General features: G+C 42.1%; 1 protein-coding gene across 6 annotated transcripts; it reads right to left on the bottom strand.

Moving 5' to 3' along the window:
• Positions 1 to 17: 17 nt before the first annotated feature.
• CASS4 (Cas scaffold protein family member 4) lies at positions 18 to 27,078 on the bottom strand. Of its 6 annotated transcripts, none has more exons than XM_068700646.1 (7): positions 23,138 to 27,078; positions 10,438 to 10,984; positions 7,339 to 7,443; positions 6,187 to 6,333; positions 3,036 to 4,361; positions 2,183 to 2,242; positions 18 to 1,470 (listed from the first exon to the last, which is right to left on the bottom strand). In XM_068700646.1, exons 2-7 carry the CDS (start codon positions 10,882 to 10,884, stop codon positions 1,057 to 1,059), a joined length of 2,499 nt encoding a protein of 832 aa, XP_068556747.1. In that variant the 5' UTR covers positions 10,885 to 10,984; positions 23,138 to 27,078; the 3' UTR covers positions 18 to 1,056. The 6 variants fall into 6 exon arrangements, with proteins under 6 accessions (XP_068556747.1, XP_068556745.1, XP_068556746.1 ...); XM_068700644.1 differs by having other exon boundaries at positions 10,438 to 10,866; XM_068700645.1 differs by lacking the exon at positions 23,138 to 27,078 and adding an exon at positions 19,707 to 22,032.
• Positions 27,079 to 27,156: the final 78 nt, after the last annotated feature.

Here is a 27,156-nt window from a genome sequence, read left to right as displayed (position 1 = left end):
GGAGGCAGCTGCAAACACGCAGGGCTTGGACCAACGTCAGGGCAAACGTGCAGATAGACCCGAAAGGCCCGGCTTTCACATTTCAGATAGAACTCCACAATAAATTAATCAGGAAAAATAAAAAGGAGCCGGGCACAGAAGCGCCAGGGGCAGTTCCCGGGCGCACAGCACGGCGCAGCGCTGAGGCGCCACACCAGCTCTGCCCAAGCGTGAGGTGTGCGCCCACAGCGCGACCCAAACACCATCAGCATCGCCCGTGTGCTGGAGGTGCTCGTCCAAAGCCTCGGTATTTACCGGACGAAACCACCTCGCTCCATATTTACTGACTGAAACCACCGTGCTCCGAGGCAGAGCACCAGGAACAGCTCCTTGTGTCTGTACCCGGCAAGGCAGAGCCCCCAGTTTTCTGTCAGTGCTCAAACAACCTGCTGGAACATTTCTGATTAATATCTATACCATACAGATCTCATCCTGTAACACACATTTTTACATTAAACAGCTGCAAAGCTAATTCTTCGGACACTTTTTTCCACCCTTAATTACAAGATCTGAGTCAAGTGCTCTAGAAACGATGATGGGTACACATAGCAATATGACAACTTAGACAACAGCGTGTTTAAATTTAAAGACAGACTTTACATACCCAAACAGAAAAACAAAAAAAGTAGGAAAATATATTTATCTGTATAGAAAAAAAAATAAAAAATAAAAATCAGATAATAAAATTTGCTCGAATACACAGCAAACATCTCTGCCCCAACAGTAAGATAACACTTCTAGACAGTGTCTGAACAGCGGAGGAGAAAGTACAGATTCAATACTACAAATCCTCTCTGTCTCTGCTGTTGTGTGGGTCTTCACCTGCTAAATGAGCATCAGTACCGGAGAGAGGACAACCTGGTAGGAATACTTGGGGATGACAAAGTTGGCAGCACCGAGTTTCTTGCACCCCCCCTTGGTTCCTACACAAAGGGAGCAAAGAGAACTCTAATAATGAAGAGATTCAAGTTTTCACCACTGTTCTAAAAAATAAAAAATAAAATCATGAAGCATCTTTCATTCCATCATTGCTCTAAACTGCTGTGTATATTTATACAGCTCATCATTTTGATTCTGAAGTTCCTTCATTGCGTCTGCATTTGGATATTGTATTGCAGCGTTTTTGGTGGCAAGAGCCAGGTTCTTCAAGAGGCTGCAAAACCGGCTGCTGCTGTGGAGAATGTCATTCCGAGCATCTCTTTCTTGAGTTTCCTGGCAGAGAGAATCCACTATCTTCTGACCCACCATGATGATCAATTTGCTGTGGGATATAAAGACTTCAGGTGGCTGGTTATTGCTCAGACTATTATTAAATACAGCAATTGCCTTTTGAAGTGCACCAAAACACAGCCTGCAATGTTCTGGAAGAGCTATTTTCTTTGCAGGCTCTTGCTTGCTTTGAATTACATTCTTTTTTGAAGATGGCAAGACCTAGAAAAGGGATAAAAAAAAGTAATTAGAGTCAGTTTGGGGTCACACTGGTTGTTTCTTTATTTGTTCTACTCTGTATTATTTGCATGTTTCTTCACGTACAAGTTCTTTTAGTTAACAGGCTCCAAATTGCCCCATCCCCAGCCCAGAATATTTTTGGAATAATTTTTCTTTCTACAAAGTACTGTGCTTCATAATGCTGTTTTTTCCCAATTACCTGTTCCCTAAACAGATTTCACTGAATGCAATTTTAGTAATGGATAGCACACGAAGTACTGTAGTTAAATATCAATCCTTTGTAGAGTCTGGACTTCAAGCTCTTGGGCAAAACACAGACTTGATTTTTAATGGTACTGTCTTCATGAGGGTTATGAATAATTAAAAATGTACTATAAAGGGAATCAGTCTGTATAACAGTGCATTACAAGATATTTTGAAATACAACTGTTCACAGCCTTATCCCAAATGATGTGCACAGGCAAACAGATAAAGAAGAGTATGACTTTAGTTCATTATATTTGAGGAAAATATTTTGCATAGTTTTTCAGCACTTATTTGAAGAACTAGTTATGAGAAAATGAACTATGAGAAAACAAATAGATCTTTATGTATAGATATGTGCTTCCAAGCACAAATTATTTTGAATTTTAACAAGCACAGAAATAAAGAACTACAAGTCCTTTTATGTAATAGTTTTCAAAGACAGAAATACCTTTGGTTTTGAATCTGTACTCTTCTTTGACACTTCTTTACCTGAAATGATTTTCTGTGCCTGTTAAAAATCAAAGTGAAAGCAAAATTGAAATGGTTTGCATAAAATATGTGAGTATAAATATGTTTTTCCACTTACTTCAGGAGAAGTAACATGAAATCTGTTTGCTTCATGTTATGGACTACAATGATAAATGTATTGGAACCAACTGCAGTTTTTTCTACTAAAATATTAGTGTCAGGATCCTGCAAGGTCTAAGACTGAAATCAGCTTCAACAAAACAAAACATTTCCTATATTCCAAGGACAAGTCAGCATTTCTTTGTAAAACCAATAAAGAGGAAGATTCTTAGCAGGCATTTCAGTAATTATAAGAAAAATAATTCTAACAAATGACCATTTTTATTCTAAGAAGCTTGATAATTCAGAGTTTAGTTTGGTAAGTCAAAATTTTCTACAAAAGCCTAATACATTTCAAGTTAGAAAGTCAGCATTTCTCGTATAATGATTTCAGAGCCAACAAATGAAATGTACAGGCAAGAAAGCAACCACTAGTCTAAAGAGAAGAAAAAAATTGCGAACTCCTAGCTAAAAATATATATATATATATATTTAAGTCTCTCAAATTAATTTAAACAGACAAGCTAAAAATCTTCTCTCACTGTTGTCTTGCTATGTGGGCAAATTCCCTAATGCCAGTTCTCTTCATTACTTAAAATTATTGGTCACTGCACCTGTGCCATCAAAAAGTAGTTGTGCAAACTGAAGTTTGCTCTGATGCAAAGATAAAATAGTGCTAATGAATTAATGCCTATAAACAATCAAGAATATGTGTAAAATCCTATCATACTAACCTGTAGTTGAACATATTCACAGTCCTCAATATCATCGTCTTTTGTTTTCTGTTGGGAGACCTGACTTTGGCTCGGCTTGTCGTGAGCATTTCTTTGAAGCGATTCTATTTCTATTCTTCTTGGCACTGGGATTTGTTTTGCCATTTTATATTCTGGGTTCACATTTGATTGCTTCGTTTCTTGCTCCTTCTCACTCTTTCTGAAGAGAAGTTTTCCATTGGCAATGATGATGGATACAAATCGCTTGATATCATCTGGAATTGTGCGAGCTACCATAACAAAGCGATCAAGATCATCTGGGCTGTTTTGAGGCTTCTTGAGGACCAAAGCCTCCAGTGACCAGTTGCAGTTGTTTAGAGCTTCTCTTGTTTCTGTTAAGATTTTGAATGAGTTGATAAGAATTTCCAGCTGTTTTTTAATTCTGGTCTGAAGATTATTATCAGTGATGTAGGAGGCATTTACCTTTATGCCTTGAGCAAAGGCCAAGAATTCTCTGAGTGATACTTTTATGTGATCAACTGCCCTATGAATTTCTTCAATGTTTTTCTCCAGGTGTTCTTGTAATCTCCACTTACTGCTCACAAAAATCATTAAGCTAGCAACTGAGCTGGATACACCATGCTGCAGTCTAGTCAGTGTCTCTATGGCTACGTCAAGATGCAGTTTAATTTCTTTGACAGGCTCTTCTGATGATGACATAAACTCAGCAGAAGAGTTTGAGAACTTAGAGACAGTGCTGCTTCTGCTGTCCGCACTAGGAACAGATAATCTGTCGTGTTCTAGTTTGGTGTCTCTTGAGATCTGGACTGGAACACGGTATGCCTGGTTTCCAGAACTGTTGTTGGGTTTTTCCCTCTCTTTATTGGACTGCAAAGTGTTGGGCAAACCTTTAGGAATATCATAAACGTTCCCTTCAGAAGTCTGGTTCTCTGCCTTTGGATCCAGGTGACTTGGGGGTGCCTCACAGCTACCATTTTGTGGCAAAAGGAGCATGTCCCTTGGGGGTGGAATATCATAAAGAGGGGCATCTGGAAACACTAATTTCCGTTGTGTTGGTGGAATATCGTATAATTGTGGATTCACACCTTTGGCTTCAGTACTTGTTGGCGCCTTGTACCTGGCTGGGGGTATATCGTATAGCACCTGGTTCTCCAAGGAAGGGCCAGAAGGGCTGTGTTCTAACCCCATTTTTTCAGGTGATACTGGAATATCGTAAATCCATTCTGACTTTCGAGGGTTTGGCAACGTATTGTAGTGGCCCCAGCACTTTTTCTGAGATCCCTTCCCTGAAGCATCGGTTTCTCTTTTGGGAGGGACATCATACAACTGCAACAGAGCACACAGGATTTATAAGCAGTTTTTTTTAAAAAAAAACAAACAAACAAACAAACAACAAAAAAAACAAAAACAAAACAAAAAAAAAACCAACAACTGAATTCTTGGAGTGTGCAAATGTATGTGACTCCAGTAATGTCAATGGAATTGTACCATGAAAAGTCTAACCCATAGTATTTATTTCCTTTCTAAAATGCACAAGCTGCACACATGGAGGTTAAAATATTTCAAGCACTACTGATTAAGTCACACAGCAGTATCCCCAGCCAGTGAAATCTGTGGTATCTTCCTTGGCGTGGGACACTTTCATTTAATCATTTTCTGAAATGACTATAAGAAAAGCTAAATATTAGCTTATTAGTAGGAAACATTAGACACTCAGCTTTACAGAGTGAAGCAGGTAAGATTTTATTAACCTCTGTATAAGAAAATACTTGATTTTTCAGTATCCCCACCCACATTCGTATGCATACGTTGACAAATAGAAGCTACCAATAGGTAGAACTAATCATTGTCAAATAGCTTCAGTGAGTTTACATTTTTTACTTGATGGGTTTTGCTAAGATGTATATAGATCTTACTCAATGCCTTAAAAAGATGTGTGCACAGCTGAAATCTATGAAATTGAAAATGCTCACATAAGGCCACTTCTTGTGTAAGAACATCCAAACTAATACTAAGAGACACTTTGGAATAGATCATATGTAAATTCCTTACAAGCACAAAGCACAAGTTGGAAGGAGTGGAGGAGCTACAAGTGTGTGTCACAACAAGAAACAACTGAAGGTACCACTATGTAATAAAAACTTTAGAAAGAACTGGCCAGGTCCCCTGCAGAAAATGTGCATGAGAAAGGGAGCGCAGACAAGGGTGTTTTAGACCAAAGCCAGCATTTTTTAAGTTTCCCCATGAAGAAGAATTCTAAGAAAAAAATCATTTTGGAAGCAATGATAAACTGTGTCTCCAAAAGGAAATCTGCTCCAGGCTGTTGCAGCTGGTTGGCACAGATGTTAATAGCCATGAAGATGCCAGGAATGCCAGCTTCAATGAGCACTTGCTCATATGCCAAGGTCCCCATTTTATTTTCACTGGGGAAACCACACTCTCTTCAAGTCTGGCTTCTCCAGCTGTGGTGCAGCCATGAACCTATGGCACTTCTCTTTAAGCCCACAAAACGATGAAGCCTCCAGTTTCCTGTGCTGGGCTGGTCTGCCCTGGAACCCTTCCCCAACCCTAGAAGTGTCCATGCACATGTGCTAGGGAACCTGTCAAAATTGTCTCGGATCCTAACACTGTTCAAGAAAACTGAAATATTTGGCATTCAGCTAATAAAGAGTTTCCATTGAGGCATTTCCTGTTGTGAAATTTGAGATCAGCCCTTTCTTCAAGGAGGGTGCTCCTCAAACAGTGAGGAGCAGACGGGATGCCTGCTCTACCCCTCAATACCACCCCCAAAACCAAGCGTGCTGCTCTCCCAGGTGGAATGGCAGGAGTGCCGCATGCAAGGGGAAGAATTTGTTTCTCTCTGCTTGAATACTACAAATATTCCGACATTCACTAACGCACAGTATTGAATTTGCTTTTCACACTGTCATAAAAAGAAGAGGTAGTCCTCGTCCTGGTAGGCATCCTGACTATCCAGGAGTCAGGCAGTATTCATCCTTTTGATATGAAGGACAAAGGACTGCTCTGAAGATGTGGTCTTATTCCCATTACCCTCACCTACAAACACGCTCAGGGGGAGGTTTAGCACACACACCCTACATCCCGGTAGCAAAAGAAGACTGTTCTCTCATGCCCAATGAACCTTACTTACATTGCCCACTGGTGAGTCTCTGTGGTTAACAGCTCCTGTCTTTTCTGGGCCGGATGGGATGTTGTAAAGCTGCTGCTCTTCTTGGAAGCATTCGGTGGATCTGAGCAGCACAGAGCCCTTTCGTGCTGTGGGCGGAGTGGCAGCGCTCTGGCCAAAGGGAAAAACAAAGAGGTTGGCTTCAATCCTTGCTGGAGCCCACTGAAAACTCTGCTGGTATCCAAAGACTTTCAGATCATACAGTTTGGATCAGGGCTTGATCTGCTGGAGAGCTCCTGAAGTGCTTTTCTGCAGAGCTGGACAGGACGGGGATGGGCACTAGGTGGTGCAAGGCAGCTGTCACCTGCAGCCTGGTGCTGGTGCTGAGCAGGGATCACCTCATTAATACAAAGCGGGTAAAACAAACCCACTTTGTTACAGCTTGGTACTAAGTGAATTCAGGTGGGCTGAACCCTGCACTGCCAGCTGGTACCAGGGAGTGTGAGGTTCCTGTGACTTGCTGTGATCCTGCACACCCCCCTTCGCATGGTGGGCAGCAAGATGGGGCTGGGACACACTGCAGAGACGCAGGGGGAATGGTGACATTTGCTCTCCACAGAGACAGGTTATCAAGAGGAAGATCATGAACCAGGATGTTTCAGTAGAAGACCTGATCAGCATGTTGTCTTTCCTCTGAATGAACTGGGGTTACATGATCTCATCTCTTGTATTTTGTTGCTCAGAGGGTGGGTGGTGTGGGTGACATTTAGGCTTTTTGTACATACACCACAACAAACATCCTGAAATCTTCCTAGGCAAGAGACACAGAGACAAAGCCCCTTTCCTGATGGATAAACCAAAGCAGAGAGGCTGGCCACTCTGATACTGGGAATTCACCTGTGGAAGAGTACCCCAGAACTCAGTGACAGTAAAACTAAAAGTGTTTGTTAGAAACATAACCATATTTAAGACACATTAATCTGAAGTGTTTAGCAGATTCAAAAGAGAACTGCTTTATGCCTTGAACTTCCCCAAAAATACACGGTTTTCTGCCAAATTTTGCAAAAAGCCAACAGGGAAATTCTAGAATTGAACCTTAAACCTTCAGCTATGTTTCCAAGAGGAGGGAGGCAGAACAGGGTCCCAGCTGCATGGGGGGACCACGGCAGGACTTACCCGTGTGAACAGGGACTCACGGCGCTGCATGGAGGGAACGTCGTACACCTCACTTCTGATGTTCGGGACTGAAGCCCGGGATGCTCTTGGGAGAGTGAACAGGTGCTTAGAAGGGAAGAAAAACAAATAATGAGGGAACTGCAGTCAGCAGTAGGCTCAGGACATCTTTGAAAACTCAACTAGCTGAATAGGCCACTTCTAGGGAGCTCTTAAGTGATTAAAAACCTTCCAGCTTTTCACTTATGGTGATAGAGAGGAGCTAAACTTACAAGCAGGCCTCATACTTTTTCCTTCACCTTAATTTCTGCTTTATTTCAAATAAGTACGGGCACATACAATTCAAAGAATCTGCGTGATTAGCCAAGGGAGGGGAAGGATTTGGAGAAAAATCAAGCTTCTGCTATCACTTAAATCTTACTGCCCAAAAGCAGAACCACTAAAAAAAGAAAGCAAGGGAATTTCTACTTCACTCTCAGAGAGCCATTAGGTCAGGCCGTATTTAGCAGGAGCAATGGCAGCAAAAAGATACAAGCTGAGGTGCATTATTCTGTAATTTCAAGGGATTTATTCATTTGGAAGGAGAAAACAATTACCCTCGATGTCCTGTCCAGCTCTTCAAACAGAAGTCTGATATGGGAATTACATTATTGAGGCCAATTACAAACTAATTCCCCTGTTTGCTTAAAACACTGTTTTAAGAGGTATGACCAGGTCTGTGGGACAATTAGTTAAGATGCCAAAATATGAATGATGGGAAAGGTCTTTTCATCAGCCTCAGAAACAGAGTTTTGTTCATTCAGCATGGTTTAGCCTGAGTCTCCATGGCTGCTTTACAAAGAGAGGATTACAAACTACTGACCCACAGAAATGCTGCTGGAGATGAGGCATTAAAACAAATTGTGTAATATCAGAATTAATGTAATATTCTCCATCATATAATAGTCGCAGCAACTAAATCCAGGGGAAATGGGGTAGGGCAACAAGACTCCAGGTTCATAGCTGCTTGTTCTGTCTTTGTGAAAGCTCTTTGCTCCTATCTAAAGAAAAGAGAGTGAACACGGATCCCCTCAGTGCTCTACAGCATGAGCCATCTTGCTTGCAAAACAGCACTAACTGGCATTTTCTTGTGGAAAAAATCTATTCAGTATACAGTAGAGGAAACATCTTACTATAAAATGATTTGTTCCCCTTAACTGATAACACTTTTAGTCACATGGAAGAAGATGCCCTAAGCTCTGGGCAACATTTTTGTATAGAGTGAAAACATACAGCCTTTGAGAGGTTTTGTTTTGTTTTATTGCTTTCAATCATCTCCCTCAAAGACTTACAGTGGCTTTACCCAGCTGCTCAGGGAACAGCTGAGTATGCCAGGAGCTTTGCCAGTTGTCCTGTAGGATCTACCCAGGGCAGTCCAGAATGCTTCGCTGCATCTGCGTGCAGCTTGTGAGCACCAAGGTACAGTTGTTGTAACAACAGCTGTGATGCCATGCAGGAGGCAGCTCAGGCAAAGCTGAACTTCTAGATAATAAAAGCAGGTTAAGGCTTTTCTTTTCCCTTTCTCCTTTCCCTGGTAGGGTAAGTAAGGCACGTCTAATGAAGTTACAGAGATAGGAAAAGCCAACGATCTCTAATATTGGGCCGTGCACTTGAATAGAGAAAAAGATGACAGCTTCAGGGCCTGATTTGCTGGTACAATGTGGAAAACCTGGACTGATCTCACTTCAGTTTGCAAATGTCTTGCCTTCTTTAGGGTTAGGAACACAGAGAAATCAGACCACAGCAACCACACAAGGGTCTTTTGGAGCTATTTCCCTGTTTGAGCTTGCCTTTATGGTAGGTGTACATGAGGTCTGGGTGTGCAGCTGAAGTACTGAAAATGGAGATTTCAGTCACTAGAGATGCACTGAATTTGTCCATTTTCCAGCACCCGTTTGCTACAAAGAAGAGACCAGCACCTCTGGTCCTGTAGCTTGCCTCCAACACAGCAGGAGGAAAGCTGGCCAGCTGAGTCCCGTAATCAGATGCTCATTAAACAGCCTGAAAGGCTATACAGTTCAGGGCTGAACGCCTTTCCTTTGCCAATTAACATTTCTAATGTGGTTTTCACACACAGAATAAAGAACTACCCTGGGCTGAAGAGCTCATGGGACCCAACAAAAGCTTGAACTTGAACTCCCTCCACACCTGCTCTATTTATCTTTTATTATAGAAGATTCCCAATTAATTTTATGCTGAAGAGAGCTCAAGTTTTTGATGTTAAGACACTTGATGTGACATTTAACAAAATTTCATTTTTCCACTTACATGTTTCATCTGAATGCTGAATGAAAGGAAGAGGGAGAAAGAAAAAGCCAGGCCAGCAGTTGTAATGAAATCCTGGAAAAATGGGTTGCAGTTCCCCCTAACCAGGGGTGCTGGTAACTGCTCTCATCCCACATACCCTGGTCACTGTCTCAGCAGCAGTAAAAACAGGCTGGGAGAGAAACTGGTACAGGCCCCATTCACTGTTGAACAACCCCGTGTTCTTCAGCGTGTCTAAAGCAGGCGCTTCTGCTTTGTGCAAGGGTAATGACAACCTCGAACAGCCAAAAAGAGAGACAGCAGCACTCTGAGAAACTACATCAAAGCCAGCAGTCTCAAAGGCCAATTTGTTTATTAGGAATCATCTTCCTGTGCAGATGATTGCAAAGACCCCTTCATGTGCCAGAGGACACTGGATAGATGCATGCTGTATACAGCCAGGGGAGAAAGCTCTGTGTCTTGTTTAACTTAGGGACGGGTTTGTAAATCATTTCTAGATTCCCCCAAACAAACTGTATATTCTGTACTTCCTGCTGTACTTTACAGCTGCCTTAAACTGTCAAAAACAGTGAGACACTACAGAATATGGAGACTCGTATACTGTCCAGATCAGCCTTTCTCCCATAATGCTATAAATTGTGAGACTTTATGGGAATTTCCTAAACACCATTTATTTGAACAACTTCGCTGCAAATTCCCCTGGATTTTTCAGGCCAACAGCCATTATTATTTCCCTTCTCCTAGGATTACTTTCATTACAACAACCTTTACTACTTTACTAGCCACTGATACTCTTACCTGGCGCGTTGAGCTTTGGGTCCGTTCATTGAGCAGCTGCGCAGCCAAGGCCGGTACCTGGTATATCCCTTGGGCAGGCAGAGTGCAGGCCCTAGCTGGTGGTTTCACCCATCCCTCCATCTTCTCGTACGTAGAGGATGCCACAGGAGGCTTGGGGACTGAGGGGACCTGGTAGATGTTCTGTTGGCCTGCTGGTGGCTCCGGGACATCGCCATGGGTGGAAGGAGGCAGCGGAAGGGCCTGAGCACCGGGCAGGAGCTGGAGGCGGTTGGCAGGAGCCAGGCCCTGCCTGCCATGGAGGGAACATTTCCACCAGCCCTCGCTGCCGATGACATTTTGGTCAAGAACAGTCAGGATGTCTCCTTTGCGGAAGGCCAGCTCATCTGAGCACTCCGCTTTGTTGTCATAAAGCGCCTTTGCCAAGGTGTTCTGGAGAGAGAAAGCCATGGCGTTGTGCTGTTATGTTACGCTGATAGAAACGTTGTACTAGTTCCCAGTTTGGTGTTCATCTCCGCTTTAATTTCAATTAAGTATAAAAGCTGGTGGGCTGCAATTAAAGAATGTTTCTCAGCATCGGTTTCAGAGTGTTAAATGTTTTCTAGCATCTGTCTACTATGTTGTGCAGCAATAGCATAATGCTGCTATGCGCTTCTTCATCACTGTGCCTACCGAGGCTCTTGAAAGCAGAGCCAACATTTATTGCTTGGATTTTATGAACACCATGCTATGAAAAATAGGTGGTTTCCCCCCACTGGCATTCTGTGGATTCTTTGTCAGAAGTCAGAGGAAATGCATCACCCAACTAAAAATAAAACTTGCCCTCCCTGACCGCTACCTCATTTATCTGAAGCCTTCAGATGCACATGAAAAAGGTTAACCGTTTCTTACCTGAAAAAAGAAACAAACACACACACTACTTATTTTCCCTAAAACTTTTTTTTCAAAGCCTTATGAAGACAGACCTCTCACTAACATCAACACTGAGGAGTTTAATACATGTCCATTGGTAATGCCAGTGGCAGGAATGCTGCCGCAGACGCAACCTCCAGCTGGATCCTTGTCAACCCCAACCTGGGGAGCTGGATCCTACCAATTCAGAGAATCCCAGGCTAACAATTTATGTGACACTTAAGCTAAGGGAGAAAAATCCAACTTTGCGCAGGTGACACCAAATGAATTGATCTCCCTGATAGCTGGTAAGTTTTTGAGGCAGAGCAGTGCATCCATAAACTTGGATCCATAAACTTGCCTGAACCATGTTTATGTTATGTTATGTTTCAGGCAAGAACACCTGAAACAGTGACCATGCTCCTCTCCATCACACAGGAATCACCGTACATTGAAGACCAAAGTATTTAGTATTTTTCAACATCTTCAGACAGCGCTTTTATTGTTTATTTGTTAAATATAGAGGAATCCAAGGAAGAAGAGTATAAGCAGCTTGCCTAAGATCACAGAAATGAGACAGCAAATACTCCTATTTTTTAAGCTTCTTCACCACAGGGCTGCCATATCTGTCTCAGCTGAAGCCTATATGTGTGATGATTGTGTTTTATTTTTAGCATATTTATATTGGGTATGTTTACTCATTACAAGACAGGAGAGTGAAAGCAGTTGCAAGAGGTAGCTTTATTAGCCAGGCATATTTGTGCAAAGGGTAGAAAGAATGGTGATGTAGTGCTTTTTAATACAACATACCATTTGTTTTCAGCTTTAAAATGCAACTGACTGCTTCCCACTGGCTGTTCCAGCATTAATTTCTTATCAGAAAGTGCAAGTAATGTCCAAAAAGATAGTGCCCAAATAGGAAACATGATGCCTTGTATTTTTATGCAGAGCATTTGCTGTAAAGAAACAGCTGGTTTGAAGCAGCAGCAGAAAGCCCATTTGCCAGCTCAGCTGATGAAAGTATCTTGTTGTTAGCAGCACACATTTCTTTGTGAGAATGACCATGAACAATGGTCTTTTCATGATACATGGATTGGTCCATCAGCAGCTGTCAGAGACAGACAACTGTCCCATTTTCCTTGTGGTGTAGTCTGATTAAAGTAGTTTTGCCATGAACACGGTAGCCCACTTTCTATTTGGGCAGTGCCAAATGCTCTGAACCACCCATGCTGAAGCCAGGCTGTCAGGAATCTCATCACAGAGTGCAGCCCAGGGTGGGCTTGGGCTTCACATGCTGTTACAAGTGAAAGGAGAATAAAAACAAAACAAATGGAAAAAAAACAAAACCAAACACAAACACACTTGACCCCCCTTCCCCTGCCTCATCCGACTTTTCCTACTGTTCAACAACACTTCTAGATGTGGCTTGACATTTAGCCTCTTTTTGCTGGGCACTCTACAGATGCTGAAGGACAGAGCCTCTTAATAATGTGCCAAGAAGATCCGTATAGGAACAGAGGAATTTCGTCCCCTTTGTGCAGACAGGCAGCTGAAGTACAAAGAACTTTATCCAAGGTCAGGCAGGACACTGGTGGCAGAGCCAGGGCATCTGAACTCAGGAACTGATCTCCTCTCTAATACATTATTCAACAAAACCTTTCTTCCAAGTTCCACTGAAACAAAGAGGAAATTTGGATCGCAGTATAGTTTTAGAAGTCCAAATGTCAACATTTTCCAACTAGTTCTTTCTTGTGGAAGTAGCATACTGAGCCCAATTCATTAATTAACCTGTGTGTGAAGTTACTCAAGTCTAATTTCAAATTGTATTTCTTTTACAGTAAGTGTACTTATTTTCACTAGGTAAGAATTTGGCCCGTACACACCAGTGAGAATTTGTTTGCATCTAGGCTGCAACCTAGGTTATGAGAGTGAGGAGGTACTCTTCCCATCAGTGATACTTCAACAACACTCAGACATGACTGCAACAAATATTAGCAAGAGCAATTATTCCAACTGTCCTCTTATCTCTCTTCCTAGACATTGCCAAGTCTGCTTCCGTTGCCAAATGAATGAATCAAGAGAACAGCTAGGTCAGCATGAGCAACACGGGAGTCTGAACTCCATTCAACAGCAAAGGTGTTCCACAGAAGCATCACGACTCAGCTGACCAACACTTCATTTAGCAAAGTCAGATGAATATATTCAGTAACAACCCCAGTGAATGAGGAGTTACATTTTAAACTTACAGCATGGAAATCAAATCTTTTCAACACAGGGATCTCTTTAGTTGAAGCACACTGCCCACTCCTTTGATTTTGTCAATAGACACTGTGCAAACACCCAAGATGAGACACAGTTCAGAGTAGAACAGAGTGGTTCAAATTTTTGAAAGCCAGCCCCATTTGTAGAGATCAAATTAGGGAGTATGGGCTCACATCAGTTGGCAACACAAATGCCCAGGAGCCTTTGAAATCATCTCAATTGCAAGCCAACCAGGAGATTGGAAGAAAAAAAAAAAAAAAAAAAGTAGAAGGAAACTTTGGAAACATCCCACTGAGCTAGAACAACAAGCCTGTTCTCTTAGATCTCCTTGTATCCCATCCATAAGGCTGGAACCTGGGAAAATTAAGACTTTGAATAGAGAATCAATGGAGACAAGCCCCAAGCTCCAGACTATAGAACATGGATGATCTGAGTGACTGTCAGACTTCTGCTGGCCAGCTGAGTTGTCGGAGCAAAAAAATGAAATGGAAAAGCTCTTTCACTGAAGGCAATGCTAAATCAAATTTCACATTTCATGGCATAGGTTCAGTGTGATAGTTTGAGAGCAAGTCTTCTCCATTCTCAGTTTCAGTATAAGTGCATATATTGTATAACTATTTCAAGAAGTGCAGAGAAACTCAGGTGTTTTAATGAATGTTTCTTCTCCTTTTGCCTTGGAACTAGTCTCTGAAAGAGTTTTATAAAAGATAAAAATAGGTAAGAATATTAGTAATTTGTAACCACCAAACTAAAGGAAGGTCCCAGGCAAAACTTTCAAAAGTAATCTTCTATTTGCATCTTCATCTCATACTGCAATAGCAAAAACAAGAAAACCAAACCACAAAACACACAACCACCTTCTTCCTTTAAGCAGACTCTTCTGCCTGCTCTGTGTCCACAACCTGGCAGAAAGCTGCAGCAACACGTAGTAAATCCAACCCAAGCAGCACCACACCATGCCACTGAAGTAACATAATTTCTGCTGAACACTCACCACCAAGAAATCAGAAGAAGGAACAACTTCACAATGTGAAAAACCAACAGGTCAAACAGGTCTGCCTTCATATCTTGCCCTTTGTTGCCCTTTGCTCCTCTGCTTACAGGAGTAGTAAGTCCCCTTTATTGCTTCCTTTCTGAGTGTTCTGGTTACTTACCAGCCTCTCAGGATCTGGTGGTATGGAAACTGTGTAAGCTTTGTAAGCTCTTTGGAGTCCCAGCTATGGCTTCAATGTGTATGAGCCCAGGATGCTGAAACAACTGCTGTAGATCAGCCTAATATTGGCAAAATAAAATGCAACAAGCTCCCAGCAATGCCTAACATCACAGGTGCTGATGTGTTTAGCTGTTTTATGGGATATGCATAGAGGAAAGCATTGAGCTAGCTCACTTGGGTCCTGGAAAGTGCTGTAGTTCTGGCAGCAGAGAGCACGCTAAGCATTAGCTGCTTTTCCTTGGAGCTTGAGGTGGTGCTGAACTCCTCAGCACTAGAAAAACCTACAACGGCAGCTAAGCTGGGTCAGTTATTAAAGCCAAACTGTTTCTGCACATGTTCCACTGAATTTAAATCCTCAGCAATGCTCCCACAGGGAAGGTACAGTCACACCAAGTAAACCAAAGCTCTGCAAGGCTGAGTAAAGAACTTGCCATCCCTGTCTGAGCCCCGTTCCCTTCCCAGCACCCAGGCCCCAGCTAGCCCTGCAGCTCAGCATCCTTCGGGCTCCATCTGCTCACATTATGACACAGAGGGAGTTACTGAGCAGCTGCTGGATGCCAGAATTCTTCCAAATGGCTCATTTATTGAGACACTTCTTATTGAGAAGCTGTCCTAGCCAATTGATTTTGTGATTGAAATAACAGTGGGAGCAATTCTGTGAATAAAAGTTAAGGTTATGTTTATAGCAGGTGAGCATCTGATCCAACAACACATCTAGCAAAGTATAACAAGCATGTCCAGGGTTTTGTGGAATGAGGTCATTTGTAGTGCAGGCTCTGCCTTATCTAATGCGAGGTTATTTCTCAGAAATCGGGCCCTATCTGCACTTTCAGCTGCCTAGGACATATGTACAGAATCACTGTGGCAGCCCCTTTCTGTCATGTAAGCAGAAACATTTCTGACCTGCCATTAACTATAAACAAGCCTCGCATTCCCAGGATCACAGAGACCTTATGGGATGCTTAGCTAGGAGGAAGCTGTGCTTCGGGGCCAGTGGGATCTGCATTTTTTCTTTATTACCAGAGGAGCGGAAATGGGCTGTCTAACACTGTCATCCACAAAATGCCATCTCGGGCCAGCTGTGTGTAGTTCTTCGTTATTTTATGAAGTCTCGTTAATGTGTCCTTGCAGTGCCCAGCATGTAATAAGCTCTAAAGCAATGTAGATGAGATCAAAGTGTTTTTCTTCTTCAGCATTTGTTGCTTCTTCCCCATCATCCCATAACCAGCCCCAAAAAAACACCCACAGACCTACGGTAAGATAAAGAACGTCTTAAAAACCAGTGTATCACCACATGAGAAAGCACCTTGGCAGACAGCGCTGCTACTCTTCCCGCTCACTTAGCACATTTTAACAAGATGACGGTAGAGCACAGATCTAGAAAACAGAGCTTGCATCCTCTGCAACCTTTTCTAAGTTGTTGTTCTCCCACATACGGAGCCTGTGACCTTGTAACCGCAACGCGGATCAGTCACGTATATTGAGCCAACCGTAGTAAATAACTTTGCTGTATAACACCTCTGGTGACATGGGTTCGACTAAATTAGGTGTGAAGAAAAGTCCTTGTGTACCTGGAAGTGCACCTACTTCTACTGAATTTTTGATCAATTCATCTAATTCAAGATCGCAGTAGGAACTCTCCCTTCTAGTTGGATTTTTTGCATCTCTATAGTTTGTACGTCCTTATCCTGCTCCCACTACAGAACAATACTTGAGAGCCTTCAGAATGAAAACTGTTAACTCCTGCTTGTTAATACAGAAAGGGAAAAAAATGAAGAGCCAGTAAAGCTGGTAATTGTACAAAATTGTGCAATTCTATGGGAAACAATTCCTACAGCCTCAGAATTGGAGTACTCACATAGGCTGGCATCTGTGCTCTATATATAGGATGAATGTCTGTGCCAAGGCAAAAAAAAAAAAAAAAAAAGCCAACCCACAATGTGAGAACATCATAAAATATTTACTGTTACTAAGCAATTCTGACCACTTTCTTATCCCAGTCTGTATCTTCAGCCTATAGCAATATGAAACACAGAACACAGGCAAACATTTCTAGAAAAAATCCTTCACAACTATCAAACAGTCATTTTAGCTGCTTACCTGCAGGTCTGCTAAAATCATTTCTGTACTCCCTTCCCCCTCAGTTCTCATTTGGAAACTCCAGTACTACTACATAGTGTTTTCTGTGATCCATAGGTACTACAGTCCTGATGGTATTTTCATTTTCAATTAAAAAAAAAGGAAATTTTCATCTATTTTCTTAAATTTGCCTCTTAAAAAAAACTATTGAGATAATTTAAACAAGATAATTTTTATTGTGGAAGCTTCTCTTGGGGATGAACACAAACATTTTTCCAACTTCTGTAGCTGCATTTTACATTTCAAGAAGTCTGTAAGTTCTTTTACTGCAGAAAAAAGGGACTTAAGTATTTGAGGAGAAGGAAAAGACCATTCAAGGCAGCGGGCTGTGTTTGCTATACAGCTATGTTCATGCCTCAGTGACACCCTCTGACATGTTTACAGAACCATTTCCAGTTAATCTCTTTACCTCTGAACAAAGCTGAAGAAATAAACATTCCCCTTGCCCTGCTAGCTGGGAACGTGCTTCCCAAATAAGTCCCTTTCAAAGGGTAGGCCAATTTAGTCAATTTAAGTTTTACCAAAGTCAGTTAATTGCAGACAGAGCTCACATGTTCAACATATGCAGGAGAAGCACTTGCATTAAGCATTCACATCTCTCTTTACATGCACAAGGCCTCCTTCTGGGTGCGGGGTCTGTATGGCCCTGTTGATGGGCAACATCATCTGCGGCTTGCAGAACGTGCTTCTACCTTTGTTTATTACAGAAAATAAGACTGTTCTTGTTATGCAGAGTTTCAGATCTTTTTGTATGAGCAAGGAGCGAATGAATGCCAGAGCTTGCTTTTATTGCCTGTTCAATGGGTTACTTGATTTTTGGAGAGTGGAAACAGATACTGATCATCAGGTTTTAAGTCCTGAATGGTCAAATCAGTTTTTGATAAAATAAAGAACTGATTTTTTAGAAACGTAGATGGAAACTTCTGCAGAGTCACATTTAATCAGCCAAGCAGTGGTGGGAATTAAAGGCCAGCTCTGTTAATTTTCCCCAACCACTCTTTCCTCCACAAGTGTTGCTAATCAAAGCCTGGCTGTATTAAAACCAACTGACACACGCCCACCCTCTTGCATGCAATCAGTACTTCATTCCCGCTCAGTGTTTTCACATGGGCTCTCATGCCCACACTAAAGGAAAAACAAACTGCTGTTTCCTGATATTTCAAAAAGTGTATATGTATCTGGTTTTTGTTTCCTCCTACTATCCAAAGGCTTTTGCTCATATGCTCCAGTTAATGTACTTTTTGTGCTTTTCTAAACCTTTTAGTATCCTAACTCATTTTACTACAGGATTTATTTCAAAACATGGGCTTAAAAACATAGCAAGTACTTCTAAGCAAAGAGCAGCTTAACAGCAATTCTTTGGAGCTGGGTCCATGCTGTTCTCTGCCCTCCCAGGGAACAGGCAAGAAATTCCTAAGATAAGTTGTCTGGAACAAAAGAAAAATTATTCATTTGCAGGGACTGTTGTATTTCCTTCCTCCTGAGTGCACAAGGGCGATGGGATGCCACCCCTGTGCCCTGCATGACTTGCAGCAGGTTCTGGGATTCTAGTGATGCCATGAAGGCAGCAGAAGTGACAGAGGCTCCAGGAGGCTGCTCTCAGTGATTCATAATGAATCAACAGCAACACTGCAACTCCCAAGTGCTCCGGCTTCCTCCACCTCCCTCATCGAAATGATCTGCCCCAAAATTACAATTCCTTTTCTTTTTCTCATCCAAAACAACCCTTTTGGACAAAATTTAATTTCTCTGAAGAAGTTTTAACTTTCCTCAGCGAAGAGAAGAGGTGGATTTCCACCAGCCGTGATGACTGGGGCACAGCACCACTCCTGTACAGCAGCTGCACGTTGCTGCCACACTGTCATTAACTTGGGGGCACGTGGGGACCGCGGAGGTCCCTGCCCTGAGTCGCAGCTGCCAGGGATCAGCTGTAACATCAGACTGAAAGATTCATTTAGCCTCACAGCCAAATAAATTTTGCTTAGCACAAAGGAAGCTAAAGCTGTCCGCACGTGCACAGCTCTGAAGTCTGGGACAAAACACTTACATATAATTGTGAATGGGATTCGTTCCATCCACTTACTCCCCCATTCTCCCAGAACAAAGCAGTATTTCCTAAAAATGAATACAACCACCATCCCTTTCCTCTTCTGAGCTTCAGTTCTCTTTGCAGAAGATCTGTAGGACATGGTCAATCACAGTCCTAGAGAGCACAGCCTTTCCCATACTCACATGACAGGCATTCAAATGACCTTACGTTTCTTCATCTGAGTGACTCAAGCTGTTAAAATATTTTCTTTATTCGTATCCTAGTAAATGGTATCAGATTGACATCAAGAATACAGCATCCTCTTTCTTGGGGGGTAAAACTGAAACTGTTGTTATTTATACACGTTATTTCCAATCAAATGAGGAAGGCAAAAGGGCATCCTCATAGCCAACCAGTGTCACTCACTATAACTTTATAGTAAGGCACATTACTGCCTAATATTTGTGGTACAAAACCTCACCCTTCTGAGACATACTGTTCTTTAAAAAGAAAAAAAAAAAAAAAAAAAAAAAAGATTTTTTTCCTCAGTTAAATTCGATTGTGCTTTAAAATATAAGACCTTGTATTTTGTTAGTAACTCATTTACAAGATCAACAGCGTGCTTTGAGAAGCAGCCCAGGCAGATCCAGGTCTAATGCCAGACACGCATTCGTTACAACTGAGATAAACAACACAGTTAAATTCATTGCAACAGAAATAAAATAATCTAGTACTTACATTGACCTTCATTCTGTTGTCTCCTATTTCCCTGTTACTCCATCACCTAAAACAGGAGGCTGTGATCTCTCCCAGCCCTTTCTCTCCCCGTCCAGCTTGGCAGAGCAGGCGGGAGTCCTCTGGGGGCTGGCTGGAAGCCTGGAAAGCAAACGCTCAGCCTCCCTCCACCTACCACTGCCTTTGCTGGGAGCTCAGGAGGAGAGCAGCTACTGGGAATGAAGGGAGTTAATTACATAGCAAAATTATCTCCGTGGTGCAATTGGCTTGCAGCTGCTGATGTTAATGAGGGCCTGCTACAGGACACCCAGATGTCCCTCCTGCAGAGTCCCCCTGGAATTACCTTTTCTGTTTTACGAGGGCGGTGGAGATGAACCAGAAAGTGATTTTATGGAATTTTGCAGCATCATTTTTTACTGCTGTTGTATTGTATTAAAAAAATAAATAAATTATGAACCTTGAAATATTAATGTTTCTCACAAACTGAACAGATCTTCTTTGTAGTTATGGAAATCACTGCAAAACAATCACTTTCTCACAAAGCACAAAACCTAAGGAGGAGAGGTAAACATTAACTGTGGGTGAAAGGTTTTGTTTCTTTGAATACTAAAAATTGTTTAATGTTGTTCAACAATAGTTGCTATATACAATTTTTCATAGTTGCTATTTGCTCAGCAGGAGCTCCGTCCAGGTTATTCTCATGCAAATGTGCTTGTTAATATCTTTCTGAGCTTCAAAGCTTTTCACACTTTTACTAATTTTGCTTTTGTGTTCACTGCTTTTTCTCTGGCTACAGCGTTTTCCTTCCTCTTTCCACATCAGCTTTAAGATGAAATTAGATACTCACTCCCACACCCACAATCACTGAGCTCAGACACAATGCATCTTACACGCTAAATGTTGAATTGAAAATGCTTTCTCAACAAAATCCACACCTTTGGGCTCAGGCTTGCAACTGACAAGCAGTTGTCCAAATGAGAGAGAATTGTCAGCACAACTAATTTGAATGCTTTCGTGGTCTTTCTTTCCTCCTTTCCTTCTTGCAGCCAGCCTTTTTATTAGCCTGAACACCCCACTTCATGCAGAAGATAAAGAACAGGCGCTCGTTTTCTACCCAGGAATTTCCAAGGTGCCACCAGCGTTTGAGGTGTTCCAGAAACACAAGTAACAGCACTGCCACAAAACTGCCTTCACATACGATTAACTGTTCTCTTGAGTTAATCCCAGGCAGGATCCCCAGTGTGCTGGGACGGGGATACCCCAAGGGACTGTGGCTGCGGGTCACCCGTGCTGTGGCAGTCGGGGAGCAGAGGCAGGGACCACCGCACCCCAGCCCCAACCTCCTGCGCTGAGAGGGGCTGGGGGAACGAGTCTGCCAAAACCAAGGCACATTGAGATTGAGAAGGGGGAGGAGAGGTGTTTACGTAAGTGCTTGCTTAATTGTCTGTGGGTTTTGTCTTTCCCAATACCCAGCCAAATCTGTGATTAGAAGTGTGGCTAATTGGCAATAAATTAAATGATGCAAAAATTCCCTGTGTTGAAGCTGTTTTGCCCATGGCAGAACTAAAGTTTTACCTCTAGGATTTCCCCCAGGAAAGACAGGCATTGAGTCCTCCTCCTCCTGACTGCTTCCCTGAGAGTAGCCCAAAATGTACTACCCCAGGCCCAGAAAAATGGAGACTTTACCATTCTCTCTTGTATTTCCTCTTGGCTGTTTAAATAACTCCCTGCTCAATGCATTAGCTGTGGCCTGAAGCACGTCTTTGCTCCAGGTTTGAGATGGAGTCCGGGTGGGTGGCAGCAGGCACCTTAGGGGCTGGGGGTATCCCTGTTCCCAGGTGCAGAGGAGCTCACAGAAACAAGCATTCACTCACACACTTGTTTGTGGGAAAGACAGGAATATAGAAACTGAGTGTTTTGGAAGGAGAGGAAAATATCAGATCAACTTAATGCATGCTAAAGAAATGCTCCTGTTTTTCTTTTGGCAGCAGCACAGAAGACGTTGTCCAGCAATGAGAGAGCTATTTCCCAAGCACAGGCTCTCATGCTAACGTGCTTTAAATTGCACCAAGATGTGCAACGTTTCCTGTGCGGACTGTCACAGGTGCAACAAGGAAGAAATAACATCTGGGTGTGAACTTAGACTGAACTCATTTTCAGAAGCGGTTTTCCATGTGGAGATGGAAGAGTTGGGGCACAGCAGTAATGGCAAAGCATCACCTGTCATAGGAAAGCTACTGATGGGACTTCAAGAAATCCAGGTAGTAGGAAAAACATCTTTTGATTTTCAGTACTGAGCATAGCATTCAGATATTATTACGAGTGGTACACAGAGGATACTCCCTCCTAAATGATTCATAAATGATACAGCAGAAAGAAATTTGTCTTTTTCTAGTTACTATTGTCCCTGAATTTGGCTGCGCATGGTGTTGCTGTTTCTAAGGTCCTTGGACTAGAACTGGAAACCAGCTTGCTACCATTAAATCTATTTAGCCATCAGCAAGCCATTTAGAAAACCTGAAAATAGCATTCCCCGAAATAGACGCTCTCTTTATATAGATGTCCTGCATCAGGTTCTGATGATGAGGATTGCCCTCTTACATTTACATGCCTCAATGGAAAATTCGGAGTGCCACGAATGGCTCATCGAGATAGTACTAACCTCCCCCACACAGCCAGTTTTGTATCAAATTTCCAGGCAGCAGTTTCTTTACAGTAAATATTGAGACCAGGGTGAAAAGAGTATTTCCATTACAGTGCTTATTAGACTCACAGACAGTAGGATAATCAAAGCATTGAATTAGGAATTGAGACTTCTGCATTCTCTGACCTTTACAGCTGCAGCAAGCTGTTTTATCTCTCTATACATGTATAAAAATATATATTAGGTACAATTTGAATATATAAGTAAATATGGAAAACCTCATAAACTAGCTTCAGTCTTTCAAAAGAAACTGAGATAATATTTTAAACCTTTTCCTGTTTTACATGTAATGTAGGGAAATTATCTATCATGCAATTGTTCATCTGGAGTATCCCCATAAGTCTCAAACAACATAAAAGCATACCAGATGTTATTACAGAACAACAAGAAGACAGATGGAACCTTGTGGTTATATATTTATTATTTCACAAGTGAGCTTATTTACAGGTATTTGCTGTTGGGAATCCTGCTTTATGTGGAGTGCTCCTCAAGAAGACAATTCTTCCAGTTAATGGTTTTGTCACAACAAAAAGCACAGAGGCATTAGGTACGTTAACATCCTAAGAGCCCTCCCTCGTTCCTCAGGATGAGAATACCAAACACGTCCAACATCACCTAGCATAACGTTGAATTCAAACTCTACTCTAGAACATATATATTTTAATTATGTGCTTTACTCAAATCAAAACCAAAAACAACAACAACCAAAACCAAAACAAAACAGACATACCTTTGCAGTTCTGTTGCTGCTGATGTTTTTATCCATAGTTGTCATTCACCAGCAGTGTCACTTGGAGCAATACAGATAATTACCGCAGGGAGAAGAGCCCTCAGCTGTGCACAGTCACTGTGTGCCAGGAACTACATCTCAAGAAAAGACATCTGACAGCTCTACCCTTAAAAGCACTTAGGAATGTGTGCAAAAGATTCTTGTCAAAGACAGTTTTTGCCACAGCAGATAAGATTGAAAAGAAGAAAACAAAGCAGAAAAACCCTATTAGCGCTCAGAACTGAGAGACAAGTCTGTCTGCAAGTGGAATTTTCCTTGATCTCTCTGTCACCAACTTGTCGCAATTAACCACAGTCAGAAGTCTCACCCTTCTTTTTTGCTACATGTTCCTGTATTTCCTCTTTTAGAAATGCAATGAATACAAGAGTACTACATACCACAAGAGGCTGCACAGTGCTGGATGGAAATAAGACTGCCACAGTCATATCAATCCAGGATTTCTAAGCCAGTATTTTACATGGTTTCCAAAGCTGTCTTGTCTTCTAAGGCACCGTTTTTTGATATATATGAAGGAGCTTTTGAAAATCGGATATATTCCCATACATACTAGGGGGTGAATTATATGTGGAAGACTTCTCCTAGCTGCACTAAGGCTTAAATATACACAGAACGCAAATGCACAGGCTTCAGCTTGTCCCGATGCCCTGGTCAGCGAGCAGAGCAGTTTTGCTGCTGCATTTGAAGGGCCTGTTCCAGCCACACGGACAACTTCCTATCCCAAGCTGCAATTTTCTCAACTAATTCTCCTTAATTACATTTTGTCATTTTTCTCCTGGGATTCAGCCTCTCACAGCAGCCTCTGTGTCCAGGAAATGAGGGATATTTCTCCGAGACCACTCTGCCCTCTTAAGCAGAAAGTTTGAAATCTGTCTCAATGGGTAGCAAGCGAGCCAAATTCCAGCAGTGCTCCTTTAGGAATGAGCTTCCCTGGATCCCTGGGCCAGTTACTGACTGCCAAGTCAGGGTGCCAAGGAGTGCTGAGAGGCCAAGCTACAAACCCATGATTAAGATCTGTCTCCAGAGCTGCTTGGCTTCTGGCTAGGCACGGCTCGCTGGCCTAACGCATTAGCTGCGGCATTACCTCACCACGTTTTCACGATGAATTCTTCTGAGCCACTTACACACCAGATGCATCCAACTGACTTTCAGGCAGGTGACGGAGACTTCCTTGAGAAAACAAATCCCGAGCATGACCGTGCTTCTGTGAGCGGAGGAGCGCCGCGGGATGTAGCTACTGGGAGTACAGACCGCGAAACTGGGGGAGGGCAAGCAGCTTCTCTGGAATTTGTTGATTAATAGAGGAACTGATATTCATTTCAAGCCACTCCTGTGTGAAGAGTAGGTGAATTCTGGTTGTATTTCCCTGCCTACTTTCAAGCCAGTGCTCCAACAAAGTCACAGGCAGTTTGAAGCTCCCCCTTTCTAAGGGCTTCCCAAGCGAAACAGACTGTCATCAGCTAGCAGCACTGCCTCCTGCCTCAGCTGGGCTGCTACAATTATGATTAGAGATTACCTCCTGTAATGCAAGGATTGAAGAGATCAAACCCTGAATGCATGGTAAGGCATTCCTTTGCCAAAGGAGGATTGCCTGAACTGTGAGAATGAGAGAGGAAACTGGTGTTTGCTGGTCAACGAGAGTCTCACCAGTGGAGTCTAAGTTGCCTTCCAATGGAAGATCCCTTTTTCTTGGAAGGACATGAGGTCACTGCTGCCTCTTTGGCATGTGCTTGAACCCATGGCAACTCATAATCTTGGGCAAGCATCTGGTTTTGCAAAAGCTTGTTTATACATTTGCTTCCTCTTTTTTTCCTGGAAGCAAAGCTGCCTTTAAGCTTTAAGGAGCAAAGAGCTTAATCTGGGATAATTACAGAGTTTGTTAGCCTCAGATAGACTCTGGAAGGTCCTAAAAACAAGAGCTTCTGAAAAACAAAGGTACAGAGTTAGCTCATTACAGTACTTGCACAGGCAGCTGTCTCTTCACTTTCTACAGAATACTAAGGAGCACTTAGCTGTACCAGGAGAAAGCTTCTTACAATCCCCAAGCCCTTTCCCACCATACCTCATGGTATCCCCCTATGGAATCCCACTGAGCTGCTTAAGAAAGAAATGCAGATAGTAGAAGAGATGGTTTGGTAAAACAGCCAGAAATAGATGTTTTCTTCCATACAAGAGGTGTACCAAGCTTGCTATCTATTACCATGGACAAAACAGTGGCAAGGATGCTCCCTTCACCAGCTGCGTTAGTCCAAAAGCATGAGACTCGCTTAACACTAGTTTGACTATATCAAGGAAAAACAATTCCAAAACAGGCCCCCAAGAAATCAAACATAGTTACAAGGCTGGTTTGTAACCTTCGTTAAGATAAACAGCTGTTCTGAAGCTGTTAGTAATATGCATGATCGACGCCTTCACATCTGTCTACTCTTGAGAGCCGTGATGAGTTCAGCAAAAAACACTTGTATGATTATATCACTTAAGAGTAGGCAGAGCTTTAGAAACAGTCTTTGTCTTCCTAAAGCTCATCCTGAAAACAACCCAAATATTGGAACATGTAATTTTTTTTTTTCCCTCCCAGCTGCATTAACAGAAGCATAGAACACAAGGATAACAACAAACGGCATCTTTGAGAAGGTAATTTCTCTGGATACAGCTCTGAACAAGTCTGCTTGTAGGCAAGCTTAATTTGCCTCGTCAATTTTACTCAAATTTCAGTACACTAAAAACAATCCTCTCCTTGTATTAGAGAAGATATTCCAGTAGGCAAGAGAAGGTAGATCTGTTATCCTCCCTAACCTACATTCTCTGTACCCTCACTACCCTTGAACTTTTGATAGTGGTTCCTCAGGCTAAACATGCTTAACCTTACTTCCTTGCTATTGGTTCAGCTGCTCACAGGCTCCCCAAACTCTAATTAGGTTCAGGTCACCTGCCTTTTCATATAGTTATACTGTGCATTCATGACTCCAATTATCTGAAAACAAAACAAAAAACTTATTTTTATTCAGGTAGAGGACATCCTATTTCCTCTAAAGCCAGAACATTTTTTTTGTCTTTGTATTTTGTCATCCTAGATCCACATTGCTCTCTGAATCCCTTCAAAACCTCTTGTATTTTTCAAACCATCTACGTAAGTAATGGAACAAGGTAACTAATTTAGCAAATAATTTACAATTCTTACTGTGAAAAACACGGCCTCTTACTCTAATTACCTACAGAAATCAAGCTATTTAAAGTAAATCAATATCAACATCTTGCAGCCTCAATTTTCTCTCTCCAACAACCATCAAAATTCTTATTAAAAAGTAGTGCTGAAAGACAAAAATCAAAGGGGCTTATTTCAGGATGTTTTTAACAGATTAAATCTCTAAATGGAATTAAGGAAGCTCAAAGTGAAAGCTAGCATGCTAACTTATCAACTTCAGAAGTGGTTTAGTATCTAAAACACCAAAATATCATTTTAAAAATAAGAGAGTCTGAAGACCAGTAACAAACGAGTTGCTTACAGACAGCTTCTTTAACAGAATAGGAACAAATGCTGCACTCCAATAAAGAATTATCACTAACAATTTAGCTGACTGGTTTTAATGTTGGAGGGCTGTTGCTGCTGAGATAGTATAGCACGCGCTTGCAACTGCGTCAAGACTTCCCTTTTCCTGCCCACCAAGCTCCAGTCCTCCTTGTTCCTCCAACAAAAAGCCACCAGAACCACCATCTTATGCCTCCCATGTTTCTAAAGTTTTAGAAACTTGAAGGGAGGCAGAGGAAGGAAGAGGATTGCTCAGCCTAAGAAAATTTGTTTTGTGGAGCTGAAGCATTCAAGAACATTAAATTTCATTCTCTACTTTTTGAAAATGAAACACCCCGTATTCTGTACTGAACATCTATGATTATGCCTGATCCAAATGTAGTACAACAGATTAATTCATCAAGCTGTAACACGACCCCAGATCATATCCTTC

The sequence above is a fragment of the Anas acuta genome, chromosome 16 (assembly GCF_963932015.1).
Source record: "Anas acuta chromosome 16, bAnaAcu1.1, whole genome shotgun sequence".
Classification (NCBI taxonomy): domain Eukaryota; kingdom Metazoa; phylum Chordata; class Aves; order Anseriformes; family Anatidae; genus Anas; species Anas acuta.
Note: the sequence above shows the minus strand (reverse complement) of the source record. Positions and strands in the feature narration are given on the sequence as shown.

Coding starts and splice junctions, on each gene's coding strand:
- CASS4 (XM_068700644.1), bottom strand. CDS start 23,182: ATGACAACTATGGATAAAAACATCAGCAGCAACAGAACTGCAAAG. Junction 7,444..10,437: donor CCCAAAGCTCAACGCGCCAG/GTAAGAGTATCA, acceptor TTCCCTTCTAAG/CACCTGTTCACTCTCCCAAG. Junction 2,243..3,035: donor GTGAATATGTTCAACTACAG/GTTAGTATGATA, acceptor GATTTTTAACAG/GCACAGAAAATCATTTCAGG.